The 15,672-nt window shown below is 35.8% G+C and overlaps 1 protein-coding gene across 4 annotated transcripts; it reads left to right on the top strand.

The window, feature by feature from the left end:
• Positions 1-225: 225 nt before the first annotated feature.
• CLEC7A (C-type lectin domain containing 7A) lies at positions 226-14,972 on the top strand. 4 transcript variants are annotated; one of them, XM_041735458.1, is made up of 6 exons: positions 226-391; positions 2,095-2,193; positions 3,815-3,952; positions 5,066-5,217; positions 6,529-6,647; positions 13,390-14,966. In XM_041735458.1, exons 1-6 carry the CDS (start codon positions 289-291, stop codon positions 13,517-13,519), a joined length of 741 nt encoding a protein of 246 aa, XP_041591392.1. In that variant the 5' UTR covers positions 226-288; the 3' UTR covers positions 13,520-14,966. The 4 variants fall into 4 exon arrangements, with proteins under 4 accessions (XP_041591392.1, XP_041591394.1, XP_041591393.1 ...); XM_041735460.1 differs by lacking the exon at positions 6,529-6,647 and having other exon boundaries at positions 13,390-14,971; XM_041735459.1 differs by lacking the exon at positions 3,815-3,952 and having other exon boundaries at positions 13,390-14,967.
• The last annotated feature ends 700 nt before the right edge of the window (positions 14,973-15,672 follow it).

Below are 15,672 nucleotides of genomic sequence, written 5' to 3'. Positions count from 1 at the left end.
ACAAAGATTTATCTGTTGTGCTGTCTTACAATTTTCTTAAGAATCATCAGTCTTAGAAACAGGATCTAAAGATACAAATGGGAACTTACTACAGCATAGTTTTCATTTCCTGCCTTTGGCTGTATCTGATTGGACTGCTTACTTAAGCTCAACCTGTTAAAACTCAGTAAATGACTACTCCACATGATTTGACTCATACATCCTCTTTTGTCCACAGGCAATTGTCTTAAAAAAAAAGAGAGGGAAGAGTTCTCAAATGCTGTGTCAGTTCAGGAACTCAGTAGAACAATGGAATACCATTCTGGGGTAGAAAATTTGGATGAAGATGGTTATACTCAATTAGACTTCCACTCTCAAGGCATCACTGGGCGACCTGTGGTCTTAGAAAAAGGTATCTTTTCTTTCTGCCTTCAACATTCTTGTTCTCATTAACTAAAATACTTATCTGGAGAAAATTTGAGAGACATGACTAGTAGGCTGAAACCCTTTTAAAAGATTTTCAGAAGTCACTGAAGATATTTTGAAATATCTTTCCTCATGGCAAGCATTTGGTGACTAATTATTAGAATTTAAATTAATTATTAAGATGCAGAAAATACAATTTCTCTGTCCCATAGGAATAGACACCTCAGCAGTAAGGAACTATAAATAAGTTTGATGAAATGCAAAGATGAAAGAATTTCAACACGAATGACTTGTTACTTGTTTGTTAGAAAGGAGTAAATCATAGAATGGAAGTCATGGAGACTTAAAGAAATATATATGAACAACATCAGGATATGTGAGATAAGAAAGAGAAGAATGAAAAGAAAGAAGATAGGTGAGGGGAAAAAGTGTGATTTTGTGAGACTTCAGAAGTCATAGGGTTTGGAATCATGAATCTGATGTGTTCTTTGGCATAAGATGTTGATTTGGGTTTTTTTTTAATCAAATGGGAATCCTTTATATACTAGTGAAGAAAAACATATGTGCTAAATGACAAGATTAATTAGTAGAACATGACTCTTAAACATAATAGAAAAGGAGTAAAATAGGGATGCCTGGGTAGCTCGGCAGTTGAGTCTGTCTGCCTTCAGCTCAGGGCGTGATTCTGGGTCCCACATCGGGCTCTTTGTGAGGAACCTACTTCTCCCTCTGTCTATGTCTCTGCCTCTCTCTCTGTCTCTCATGAATAAATAAATAAAATCTTTGAAAAAAAAAAAGAGTAAAGTATGGAGAAAGGCATTACAAGATGTCTCTCTTCGTTGAATGAGTCATGTAGTTTCCTCTATGGTTCTCCTATTTGACAATTCTCTGATATACTTGTACTGCTTATTCTCAAAGACAGAACTGTATCCTTGATACCACGGAATTAACATAAAGTGAGTTTCTGGTTATCAAGAGAAAGATTATTCACAAGATTTGACATGAGAATTTGCTTTCTTCTGCTTTATGGTAACCTGCATTGCACAATTATTTTCCCTTTACCACTTATGCAATTCTTTTCTTGCTCAACCAGCTGAGGAGGACTAGAAAAACTGGGTGATGCAAGAGGCAGGGAGGCAGATGTATGTTTCTGTATATTTGTTGACCAACAATGAGTTACGTATAATGTACTAGTAGTCTCCAGACTAGGTACTTTATGTGTTAGCTCATTTAGTTCCTACAATGATCCTCTGAGGTATTATTACCCCAGTTTTTTTTACAAAAAGAAATAAACAGAGTAACTCACTCAAGGTTATACAACAAATAAGTGAAAAGAGAAGGTTGTCCTTAGTGTCTAGTGCTATTTCTCCTAAATAAAGCTGCCTTTTATAAAAATGAGTGGGATTTCAGAAACTCTGGTAATGTCAGGACCTCTAGACATCAATGTGAACCTGAAATTAGGAGTGTGCAGATATCAGGGCACTGTGCTGAAATTATAGTTCTAGAATCTGAAGAGATATACTAAACATGAGGGAAAATTCAGATAATCCTAGATGACTAGATTATCTGTATATCAGTGATTAGTATTTCACTTTAGAATTTTCTAGATTTTGATAAACTGGATAACTGAAGTGCTTTGTGATTTATCATATTTCTTCATTTTAATTTCTGTTCCCTCTGGCTTCCTAGTAACTTGTGCTACCTCTCCTCATTGGCGTCCCATTGCTGTGACTTTGGGAATTCTATGCTTGCTAATGCTGGTGATAGCTGTGATACTGGGTACCACAGGTGAGTATTGGTACTCAACAACAACACCACTACCACCAACAGATATTTGTAAGTATTTATTATGTGCCAGGGACTCATTTAAGAACTTGAACAATCATAATCTGATTGAATCTATGGTGAGGTTGAATCAGTGTTATTAATTCTCATTTTATTTGTAAGAGAAGTAGAAGTGGGTGTGGTGTATTTTACTTTTACTTTTCTAGGGTCATAAACTAGTTAATGGTAAGACCATAACTAGAAATTTAGGCAATCTGACTAAAAAAATGCATGTTCCTTTTTTTTTTTTTTAAAGGAGAGAGAGAGAGAGAGAGAGAGCCAGCATGAAATGGGGGAGGCGTGAGAGAGAGAATCAAACCTGCTCCACCCTCAGCACAGAGCCTGACAATCGGACTCAGTCTCAGGGCCCTGAGATTACGGTCTGAGCCAAAATCAAGAGTTGGAGGCTTAACCAATTGAGCCACTCAGGAGCCCCTAAAAAAATGCACATTCTTAACTATATTTCTTTACTATCTTCCCTGAACTGTTGGTTTCAAAGTTGTGAAATTCCTAAATATACTAATGGAAGGAAACCATTGGAGGTGAAGAAGGAAGTACAATATAGTGCTTATCTTCCTAATTAAATAAATTCTTTAAAGAGACTATGAATTATTTTTATAAATCATATGATTTAGAGAGTTTTATACTTGATCTTTAATCTAAACTCCTCTAAATAATATCAGGAATTACCTGAGGTACTTACTAAATAGACATTTTTTGATGGATGAATGAATTCCTTTAGATTTTTTTTTTTAGATATTTATTTATTCATGAAAGACACAGGGAGAGAGAGGCAGAGACATAGGCAGAGAGAGAAGCAGCCTCCATGAAGGGAGCCCGTTGTAGGACTCGATCCTGGGACTCCAGGATCACACCCTGGGCTGAAGGCAGGTGCTCAACTGCTGAGCCACCCAGGCGTCCCTCCTTTAGATTTTCTATATCACACATTCTATGTTCAATAAAGTATTATTGTGCCTTTGGAGTCTTCTCAAGGACCTCTCCCTCTCTCTCTCTCTCTTTCTTTTTGCTTTTTTAAGATTTATTTATTTATTTATTCATGAGAGAGAGAGAGGCAGAGACACAGGCAGAGGCAGAGGGAGAAGCAGACTCCATGCAGGGAGCCTGATGTGGGACTTGATCCTGAGTCTCTAGGATCACGCCCTGGGCTGAAAACAGACGCTTAACCAGTAAGCCACCCAGGTTTCCCAAGGAGCTCTCATTTTTAAATAACAGAAGAAAGATAAAAGATTTATTACTATTTCAAATCTATCTTGGCTCCAATTGATGCCTATTACTTTCTCTTTCATACTCTTTCTTCTCTATCTGCTTTATTTTTCTCTTTTTTACTCACCATCATGGAAGTAATTTTTTCTTTCCACCTATCTATTATTTATTCTATCATCCATCCTTCTATTTATCTACATATCATCTATTTTTACCTCTCAATCAGTACTGTTATCTATTTATCAATAATCAAAAGTATACCCCTCTGTATTCCAACAAAAATATGGATTTTGGAATTATAATTTCAAATATAGTAAAATGACTTTTTTTTTGTCACTATAATTGTTGTTGATAAATGAAGCTTTTTGGAGATTCAATTCAGGCAGCAACCCATTGAAGAATGACAACTTTCCATCAAGAAATAAAGAGAACCACAGTCAACCCACACAGTCATCTTTAGAAGACCATGTGGCTCCTACCAAGGCTCTCAAAACCACAGGCAAGGGCAGGATTAAAAGCTGCATGTAATCCTTGATCTAGGATGGTCAATTACTGGGGTGAAGGCCTGAGTTAGGGTGGGTACAGGTAGTGCTTTTACATGTAAGGATTGTGCATTCAAGGAAAGCACATATCAGTATTATGTGTATGCCCCTGTCATATATACAATAAAGTGGTATAAATATCCCATGAGTTGGGCAGCCATTTCTAAATTGGATTTTTTTCTTCAAATCAGTAACTAATTTATTATTCTCCATCTATTTAGATCTATAGGAAATTGTATAATTTGATGCAAAGGAAATGTACTCTCTCCTTTGAGAACTGATATTTTAAAGTAACACAGATAGGATAGGAAATTAGATGTCAAAAAGGAAGAAAGGGAGAGAAAAGGAAAGAAGGGAAATGTGCTAAGAATTACGATTGGATGTTAATTAAACACATACAAAAGATATAGACCTAATAGACACATTCCTGAAAACTCTGGTTATATTTGTTTTTCTTTAATTATATAATTTCATTAATTTATTTCAATTTTTTTTAATTTATTTCAATTTTATACACAGTTGACCTTTATTCCTAATTGCATCATAACTATGACAATATTTTAACTTCAGTTTTTCATCTCTGAACCCATATGTCCTCACTATTTGTATCAAGTAGCTAAAGATACAAAACAGAGATACTCTATCATGTGAATAACTGCTCTTATTTCTTTTTTGAAAAATTACATTCTTAAATGGATCTCGTACTTCTAAAATAAGTTAACATGAAATTACTGTTTATCTTGAAGATTGATTTTGAATTGATTTATTTTAAGAATTATCATGAAGAAAGGGAATTCTGGACTGAATGTGAAAGAATGGAAGACAGGCCAAGAAGGAAAGAGGGTTGATGGTCTTAAACAGTGTTTATATACTCTATTTTCATATTTTAAATGAATGAGGGCATTTCAATGTGATCTCTTCTGTAAAAATCATATCCCTATAATTTGAACTGAAAATGGAATGTATTACTGGCAATTCATTGATTACTAAGTATCTTCAGGATGAATGTGCTTGAACTGAAGGAGCAAATTGCTATGATATGAACCTCATTGTTTACTTTTGATTTCCAGGAGCTTTTTCTAGCTCTTGTCCTCCTAATTGGATCACACATAAGAACAACTGTTACCTATTTAGCACATCATTAGCTTCCTGGCATAGAAGTAAAATACAATGCTCTCAACTGCACTCTAATCTCCTGAAGATAGACACTGCAGAAGAACTGGTAAGTGTAGCCTTCAGTTATAATTACCTGTGATCTATGTTAAGCAGAAAAATCGAGGTAGAGGGAGAGATGGAATCTCAAGAAGACTCTGCACTGAGTGCAGAGCCTGATGCAAGGCTTGATCTCAAGACCCTGAGATCACAATCTGAGCCAAAACCAAGAGTCAGATGCTTGAGCTTTAAAACAAATCTATTCAAACACACTCCAAATTTTCAGGACTATAACAATCAGGCCACTACTCATTTTTGTGGGTTTGAATTTCAAATCTTAAATTTGTGGAGGAAAATAGAAAATTCTCTTCCTTGTCATCATTATTATCAGGGAAAATAGCAACAATAATCATATACATTTATGAATCATTTACTCCTTCTAAGATACTGGGAAAGACAAAGAGGTTTAAAAAGGAACCTTGCTATTTCAGTGCTTATATAGTTTGTATGAAGAAACAACTCAACAGTTGCCTAAAGTTAAATATCTGGTATTGGCAATAATGACAAGAATTCAGAGAAAGATTCGTGGGTATATATAGTTTTACATAAAAAGTGGGACTTATCACACATTGTAAATGAAGGGTATAACTCAGTTGGTCTATAAGAAGGGATTAATAGTCAGGAAACACTCTACATTATAAATCTAAACAATCTGTAACTCCTATATTTACTTTCGCTTCCTCTCAAATTTTGTATTTCTGTCATGTGTTACCCAACAGTTGTAGCTTGCAAGAAAATGAATGGAAGTAGATTATGACAAAGAAAGAGAATGACATCAGAAGTATGTCTGGCTTTTCAGTGTTCCTGTTATTTGTCAGCAATTTAAATGTCATCATTAAATCTCAAGCTACTTATTTATAAAACGTGCACTGGAACTAAGTTATTTTCATATTTTTATCTAACTGCAAAGCATTCCTTGACAAAAGTGTTAGAAATTTATATATTCAATTTGAGAATATAGTGGCCTGTTGTCCATGAAAATTGCTTAGGGACTCTGTTACTCTTAGATCTTGTCAGGCAGGTTGCATGGAGGCATTAAAATTTTGACATTATGGATCTATTCTTCATTGGAAATTTAAACAATAGTGACTCTGAAGAAATAAAATATACTCTGACACACTCAATGGATTCAATAATTGGCACTTCTCCCTAGGTTGATGCCAGTGTATGTATGTATTCTTCACCAGGGTAATTCAACCTGTTGTTTCTTTCTCAATGTCTGTAAGAATTTTTATCTCTATCTTCTTATCTCTATCATCTCTGTCTGTCTCATTGTCTCTGTCACTCTTTGACATGTATTTGTATTTATGCTTTCCTACAGGAATTTATAGTAAGACAAGTGTCTTCTCAACCTGATAATTCATTCTGGATAGGACTTTCTCGCCATCAGAACGAAGGACCATTGCTGTGGGAGGATGGCTCAGTGTTCTCATCTAACTTGTAGGTATCTGGGAAGACAAAGCTTCGTCCCCTTTCTCAGAAAGCTAAGAGAATGCCAAGAAGTTAAGAATCTTATTTGTGGGCCATTTATGAGAAAGGAAGAAAGAAATGGTGACAGAGAAAAAGAGTGAATCGGGGGGGAAAGGAAAAGAAGGTAGAGGAGAACTTTATAGTCAAAACGAGTTGAGTGATGATCTAGTGCTGTCAGCACAAATGTTCTTCAGCTTTCTTACAAGGAGGGCATCTGGCACCTATTTGAAGTAGTCCAGTTAGGAGCCATCACTGTAAGTATAAAACTGTGATGAGGAGAATGACTTTGGAGTCAGTTCTCAGCTTGAGACAACGATTGGTCCACTCTGTGTGAAATTGGATAAGTTACATTGTCTATCTGAGCCCCTCTTCCTTCACTTGTAAGTGAGAATAAAAATAGTACTTATCTGTTAGGATTTTAAGATATAAAGGAGATAAAAGTCAAATCACTTAGCATAGTGTCTTTAGCATAAGTGATACACGCTATTATTAATTTTGGAAGCAACCACATTTCACATTTTATAAAGTTCTTTTAAACATATTTCTCATTTGCATAATTATAGATTCTCCCTTATTGTATGTGGATCAGTTAGGGTTAGAGAAGATATATATAGATCTCCTATTGGTTCTAAAGGACACTGACTGATCCATACACAATGAGGAATAATTGACACATGGAGATTTATTATGAGGAATTGGCTAGCATGATTATGGAGGCTAAGGGGTCCCACAATCTACCATCTGCAAACTGGTGACCCAAGGAAAGCCTTCAAATATGAAGGGCTGGGAACCAGGAGAGCTAATGATGTAAAACCCAGAGTTCAGGTAGAAGATGAACTACACCGAGATGTCTCAGTTCACAAAGTAAGGCAGGAAAAGGCAAATTCTTCCTTCTGAGACCTTTTTGTTCTATTTAAGCCTTCACCCACGTTGGGGTGAGCAATCTACTTTCCTGTGTCCACTGACTCAAATGTTAGTTTCACCCAGAAACACCCTCCAGACATAATTAGAAATAAAGTTTAATCTGGGTATGGCTAGTCAAGCTAACACATAAAATTAACCGTCACAAAGTATTGAGGTTTTCCTCATTGTAGTTGTCATTTATTTTCTTCTTTATATCTGAAGAATAGGAAATTAAATTCTTTTTAAAAATTTCTATTATGAATGTGTGTGTATCCGTGCAAGTGCCTCTTTTTTTGTTGGTTTGTTTTCCTATTATTCTCAGTAGGTGTGCTTTCCAATTCAATTTCTGGCTTTGTTGATTCTCTTTCCTCTGTGTCTTTTTTTCTTTAAAAAACTCTTTTATTTATTCCAGTTCTCATCTTTATTACTTCTTACCATTCAATTTCTTTGTTTTGAATTTGCTATTCTCTCTCTAATTTCTTGTATGGATGCTTGACTCTTGAAATCTCCCTTTCTTTTTCTCAAGTATGTTCATTTAAGACTATAACTTTAATGTACTTTTATTGTCATTCTGTTCAAAATATTTTTAATTACCATTGGGAGCTGTTCTTTGACCTGAGCTATTTAGAAATGCATTTCTTAATTTATAAATATCTATATGTTTATCCCTTTGCTTTAGGTTTCAGCTTAATTCCATTGTGGTTGGAGAATATACTTCCATGTGATTGTAATTCTTTGACATTTATCTGCTTCTTCTTCCCCTACTGAAAGAAGTGTATGATTCTAGTTACAATTCTGTAACTAGGGGATCCCTGGGTGGCTCAGCGGTTTAGCGCCTGCCTTCGGTCCAGGGCGTGATCCTGGAGTCCCGGGATCAAATCCCACATCACGCTCCCTGCATGGAGCCTGCTTCTGCCTCTGCCTGTATCTCTGCCTCTCTCTCTCCCTCTCTCTCTCTCTCTCTCTCTCTCTCTGTGTCTCTCATGAATAAATAAATAAAATCTTAAAAAAAAACAATTCTAACTATTTTGATGTGCTGATGCCATATTAGGCACATATAGATTTAGAATTTATATACTCTACAGATGTATAGCCCATTCAAAGTACTTTTTCTTTTCTGTTAATCCTCTTTTTGAACTGGTTAGTGATTTTATTACTCCATTTTTTCTTATATTAATTTAAAATTTACTCTTTTACTAATTTTTTTGCACTTGCTCTAAAGATTACACCACATATTCTTCACTTATCAAAGTCCAATAGTAATTAATTTTTAATGTTCTTCCTGGGCAATATAAAGACATTAGAATATTCCTTTACTCTGTGCTCTTCCTCCTCGATTTATATGCTATTATTTTTGTGTACTTTAAGGTTCTCACATCTTTTCCCACATTTTAAATCTCTTCAACTGGCACCTGTCTTAAAACTACTGGCCTTTTATAATCACACTGTAGGTCTGAACTGAAGTTGAGCTCTGTCAAGAAGGATGAATGTTCATTTCTGCTGGTCAAAGTGAGGCACCGTAAATCTGAGATTACTTAAACACTCTGCTTAGTTTTTTGTTTTGTTATTTTTATTTTTAAAAGATTTTATTCATTCATTTGAGATAGAGAGCATACCATTGTGTGTGTGTGTGTGTGTGTGTGTTTGTGTGTGTGTGTGTGTGTGTGTGGTGGGGGAGAGGTAGAGGGAGAGGGAGAAGCAGACTCCCCACTGAGCAGGGAGCCTGATGCAGGTCATGATCCCAGGACCCTGAGATCACGACCTGAGCCCTGAAGGCAGCTGCTTAATCATCTGAGCCACCCAGGTATCCCTGTTTTGTTTTTCTAAATACACTAGTATTATGGATTCAAATAGAAGAACTGTGTTAAGTACCACCTTGTGGTTCAACTTCTCAGGGGATATAATTTTTTCCTACCATCTTCCACTTGGTGGCAAGATTGAGACATGCACTTCTCACTGTTGCTCTTCTGGTTGTAGTTTTAGTTTTCATTTACTCCTACACCAGACTAGTCCTTTGTTCTCCAGCTTCTGCAGGGTTTTCTACTACATTCCCATCTTGCATGAATTTATTTCACAGTATTAGTTAAATTAAATGGTCTCTCAACAATTGATGGCATCTCACATTTAGTAAAGAAAAAAAATACAGGGGGTCCCCTGGGGGCTCAGCGATTTAGTGCCTGCCTTCAGCCCAGGGCCTGATCCTGGATACCTGGGATCGAGTCCCGCATCAAGCTCCCTGCATGGAGCCTGCTTCTCCCTCTGCCTGTGTCTCTGCCTCTCTCTCTGTCTGTGTCTCTCATGAATAAATAAATAAAATCTTTAAAACAGAAAAAGAAGAAAAATACAGCCCTAGAAAACAGTAGGTGTATAGATTTATACACAGTTCATCTAGATTTTTCCACATATTTATGGTTTGCATTGCTTGTTATTTATTTCTGCTTCTTCTACCTTCCGTTTCAACCATTTACTTAAAGCTGAAGAATACTCTCTACTATTCCCAGTAGGGTGGAAATTTTAGAGTTTAATTCTCTGTGTTTGTCTAAAACTGTTTTTATTCCAACTTTTCTAAAAAATATTTCCTTTGGGTATAAAACCAACTAGTATAAACCTAGAAATGTGTACTTTATTTCCCTCAGCCATTCAAAGATATTGTTATAATGTTTTTCTATTTTTTTATTATTGTTTTTGAATGGTCAGTTCTTTGAAGGTAATATATGTTTTAAATCTAATATCTTTGTATATAGCTTTGGAAAATTCTCATCCAACTTGCTTCAAATGTTGCTTCCACACTATCTTTCTTCCCTTCTTCTGGGATTTCAGTTATATGCATTATGGACCCAGTCAAAAATTTCTGTATGTCTTGTTTGCTTTATCCTTCATCCTTTTTTCTTTATAAATTTACTTCTAATATATCTTCCACTTCACTATTTTTTTCTCATCTCTGGCTAATCTGGAGTTAAAAGCCTCCATTAAGTTTTTAATTTTCTTTAGTGAATTTTTCAGTTCTTTGTCAAATCTACTCAGTCACTATAATTCCTAGCTTTCTTCCAACATTCTCAAATTTATCTTTCAACTCATAGTATACACTGAATATAGTTGTTTTAACATTTGTGCTTGATAATTCCAATGTTTTATATTCATATATGTCTGTTTCTATTATGTTTTTCTCCTATTTTTCATTCATGTTTATTTTTCTTATTTGTCTGATTATTTTGTTATTAAGTTTTAACATTTTAATTTCACTATAATGAACATATAGTATTATATCACTTTCAGGTGTGATAATGTGATATTCATCAATTCAGTGCATTACTCAGTGGTCTTCATGATAAGTGTACTCTTTAATCCCCATCACCTATTTTACCCATTCCTCCACCCACTTCTTTTTGGTAAGCATTTGTTTGTTCTCTATAATTAAGAGTCTGTTTTTTGGTTTGTCTCTCTATTCCTTTGTTCATTTCTTTCTCTTAAATTTCACATATGAGTGAAATAATATGATATTTGTCTTTCTCTGACTGGATTATTTCTCTTAGCATTATACCCTCTAGATCCATTCATGTTTTTGCAAATGGCAAGATTTCATTCTTCTTTGTGGCTGAATAATACTCCATTGTAACATATACCCTCTCTTCTTTATCCATTCATTTGTCAATTGCCATGTAGGCTACTGCTGTAATATGGCTACTATAAGTAAAACTGCAATAAATAGGAGTGCATGTGTCCTTTTGAATTGGGGCTTTCATATTCTTTGGGTAAATACCCAGTGTGCGATTACCGGATCCTAAGGAAGTTCTATTTTTAATTTTTTGAGGAACTTTTATATTATTTTCCACAGTGGCCACACCAGTTGCATTCCTAGCAACAGTGCAAGAAGGTATCTTTTTCTCCACATCTTTATCATTTTTTTAAAGATTTTTTATTTAGATAGACACAGGGAGAGAGTGAGGCAGAGACACAGGCGGAGGGAGAAGCAGGCTCCATGCCGGGAGCCCCACGTGGGACTCGATCCCAGGACTCCAGGATCGTGCCCTGGGCCAAAGGCAGGCGCCAAACTGCTGAGCCACCCAGGGATCCCCTCTCCACATCTTTAATACTTGTTTCTTGAGTTTTTTTATTTTATCCATTCTGACAGGTGTGAGAGGATGTCTCTTGTGGTTTTGATTTGCATTTCTATGATGATTAGTGTTACTGAGCATTTTTTCATCTATCTGTTGGCCATCTGAATGTTGTCTTTGGAGAAATGTCTGTTCATGTCTTCTGCCTAATTTTTAATTGGACTCTTTGTTTTTTTATGCTTGATTATTATTTTTTTTTTGATTATTTTTGATAGTGTGCTTAGCATTACATCTTAAATGTTCTTAGAATTAATTTGAAATTTACAGAATGGCTTTTTATTTGCTTCTGGCAGGCATTGTTGGGTATGAACAATACAAACTGCTGAGTATGATCACATTTTGATTTTAATATCACTTAACTATTTCACTTCACCAGCCCAAGCACAGTGAATTTGTTAACAATCTTGACAAAATATATGTCCTACTTTTTTATAGCACTTGTTTGTCTTGAGCTTTCTTTTTTATTTTTTTATTGAAGTTTGATTTGCCAACAAATAGTATAACACTATATGTTATATGTCATCCCATCAAGTGCCCTCCTCAGTGCCTGTCCCCCATTTACCCTGTCCCGCTGCCCACCTCCCCATTTCACTACCCCTTATTTATTTCCTAGAGTTAGGAGTCTCTCATGTTTTGTCACCCTCTCTAATTTTTCCCACTCATTTTCCCTCCTTTCCCTTATAATCCCTTTCCCTATTTCTTATATTCCCCATGTCTTGAGTTTTCTTTTGCTATTTAAACAAATTACTCTTTCTAAAATCACAATGGTGGACCCAAATTGACATTTTGATATGTTACTATGCCTTGGTTTCCTGGGTGGCAGTAACTTAATGCAGGTCTGTCCAACCCCCCCCCCCCCAAAAAAAAAACAAACAACTAAACCCATGAACATCAAGGAAAATTTTTGGAGAGCACCAGTCAGAATTCTCCCTGAGGCCTGAATCAAAGTTGTTTCATGCTTTTCACCTAGTCATTTCTACAAAACTATTCTCTCAATCATCCAGCCTCAGGGCCAAGAAGAGATAGATACACAAGATGAAGAGTATCAGTCCATAGCTTTTACAATGAGGCTCAGTGATGCCTTTTAAAGTTGATTAATTAATACTGCTCCTTCAACAGACTAAAGAGCAAATAGAACAGACCCATACTCCCAACTTACCCATGATAGTGATCATAATTGTCTATCACTGTATTGTGATATAATTCTGCCTTTGGAATGCATTAAAATATGTGATGTTGTTTTCCCTGCCTTTAAATGGTCTTGATATCCATGATTCTTATTTAGTTCTAATACTTCTCAGTAATAGCTCTCTGCTTGACCTACTCACCAAAGGTAATTTCACTAGCCTGTTGTTTTATTTGATAATTATACTCCTAGGTTAGAGGTTGAAAGATAAGTAAAGAACAGTCTATGGAATACTAAATGATTTTTTTAATTTTTCAAGAGTTTAGTTTTATGTGACCAGTAGTATTTTTCTTAAAAAAGATTCTGAGTCATGTTTATGCCCTAATAATGGAGGCTATTCTGTTACCACCTGAGAACTAATGAAATCTAAATTCAAGGTTCCTTTTCCATAACATAACCACTTCAGAAACTCTTTTCACCAATGTTCTTGCCAGTTTATTTCAGCATTGTGTAGATGGTAGACAGTATTTCTTACATTTGTTCTAATTACCTCATTGTATTTTAACAGATTTCAAATCAGAAGCACAGACACCCAAGAAAACTCATCTCACAATTGTGTGTGGATCCACCTGTCAATAATTTATGACCAACTTTGTAGTGTGCCCTCATATAGTATTTGTGAGAAGAAAATGTCATAAAACGATGAAGTGCTGGTGTGAAAGAGCAGAGAGAAGTATGTAAAACAGTAAGAAGGGCAGAAAACAAAACAGAAAAGAGAGATATTTAAGGTCAAGACAACTGCTGAAAATATCAAGAGACCTCATCCAATTTTAATCTTAAATGAGAAACGACAGTATGGAGAAGCTATGGTTCTGCACTTACCAACTGAATTAGCAGGCCAGTATTAGGTTCTGGTTAATAGAGCCCTAGGAATGGAGTCAGGTCAGCTGAACTTGAATCTTCATTCTACCACTAACTTAATATTAACGTGGAATTAGCCACAAATCCTTGGTGTTGCAAGAAGATCTTTATTTTGGGGTCTACTAGAGATTTTTTTTGTCCTTAAAAAGTGCCCCTGAAGTACACAAGATGTGTTTCCATGATGTGTTCCTCCACTTCCAGCAGTGTATCAGACAAAAGTAGAAGGCAAAGTGTATTCCTAATAGCAAAATGAGGAAATGAAAAAATATCCTCACTACAATCAAAGATATTTTATTATTTTGTCTATCAATGTGGTTATAATAGAAAACATCATGAAAAAGCAACTCCATCTTTTTTATTCCCACCTAAGTGAAATAGCGCAGAAAATACGTCTACCACATCTCTAATAGGATCTTGTATAATGTGAAATTGTATGGAAGCTCCTCTTATAATAAAATGTTCTCCTTTTAAAATACTGTCAATCAAAAAAGATTTGCTAATGAATATAGAAAAAAAAGTAATCTGGGGGGCCTGGATGGCTCAGTCAGTTGAGCATCCAACTTTTGATTTCAGCTGGAGTGGTGATCTCAGGATCCTGAGATTGAGCCTCCATGCTCAGTGCAGAGTTTGCTTGGGATTCTTTCTCTCTCTCTTTCTCTCTCCCTCTGCCCCTCCCCCTGCTCACATCTGCTCTCTCTAAATGAATAAATAAAATCTTAAAAAACCCATTCTTATCACTGAGGTATTAACATTCTGGAAGGCAAACCCTGACTTGCTATTTTTTATGATTACGGTTTTGCAGTTTTTAGCAATTTTTCAATAATTATTGTTAAAAGGTTATTGGAACATTGTTTCCTCATATGATGATTTGTATCTTTCTCAGTTCCTCTTAAATTTCCCTCCCTTCTGCTATTTTTATTTCCAAACGGGACTTCCATATTACTGGAGAGGTAGTTACAGTCTTCCCATGGTTATTAACACATGGACAGAAATTGTGTCAAGTTTACTGGATTTTTCACTTTAAAATAGTTAACTATATGTTATCTGAATTTTATTGTAATAATAAAAAAAAAAACGCTGATCAAAGAAACTTTGGTTTCTAAATGCTGTGTGTTGTAAACGTTATCACAATATGCCCTCTCCCCATCAGAAAATGATAATAACCATTGCTGATAGAAACATCGGGGTGCAGGTGTCCCGACGTTTCATTGCATCTGAATCTTTGGGGTAAATCCCCAACAGTGCAATTGCTGGGTCGTAGGGCAGGTCTATTTTTAACTCTTTGAGGAACCCCCACACAGTTTTCCAGAGACTCTTTAGAAGAATAATAAAGAAAATGTATTGTAGAAATTGTTTCACAAAAAAAAAAAAAAAGAAAAAAAGAAAAAAAAAGAAAATGATAGTAAGTAACCCCAGTGGCTCAGGGGTTTAGCGCTGCCTTCAGCCCAGGGCCTGATCCTAGAGACCAGGGACCGAGTCCCACGTCAGGCTCCCAGCATGGAACCTGCTTCTCCCTCTGCCTGTGTCTCTGCCTCTCTCTCTCTCTCTCTCTCTCTCTGTCTCTCATGAATAAATAAATAAAATCTTAAAAAAAAGAAAAAATGATGGTAAATTTGGCACTTGGGAAGAGGTAGTATAGTAATAGTTCTCCGCTGAAGAATAAATTTGGGTTCTTAAGTATTTGAAAATCAAGAAGAATAGGAATTTTTGATGAAGTTTCCTAATGCCTTTTATTTATTTATTTTTTAAAAAACATTTATATATTTATTCATGAGAGACAGAACCAGAGAGAGAGAGGCAGAGACATAGGCAGAGGGAGAAGCAGGCTCCTCGGAGGGAGCCGGATATGGGACTTGATCCCAGAACCCAGGATCACCCCTGAGCCAAAGGCAGACGCTCAGCCGCTAAGCCACCCAGGCATCCTGCTAAT

This window comes from Vulpes lagopus, chromosome 21, assembly GCF_018345385.1.
Source record: "Vulpes lagopus strain Blue_001 chromosome 21, ASM1834538v1, whole genome shotgun sequence".
NCBI classification, from domain to species: domain Eukaryota; kingdom Metazoa; phylum Chordata; class Mammalia; order Carnivora; family Canidae; genus Vulpes; species Vulpes lagopus.
This window is presented reverse-complemented; position numbering and strand designations above follow the sequence as displayed.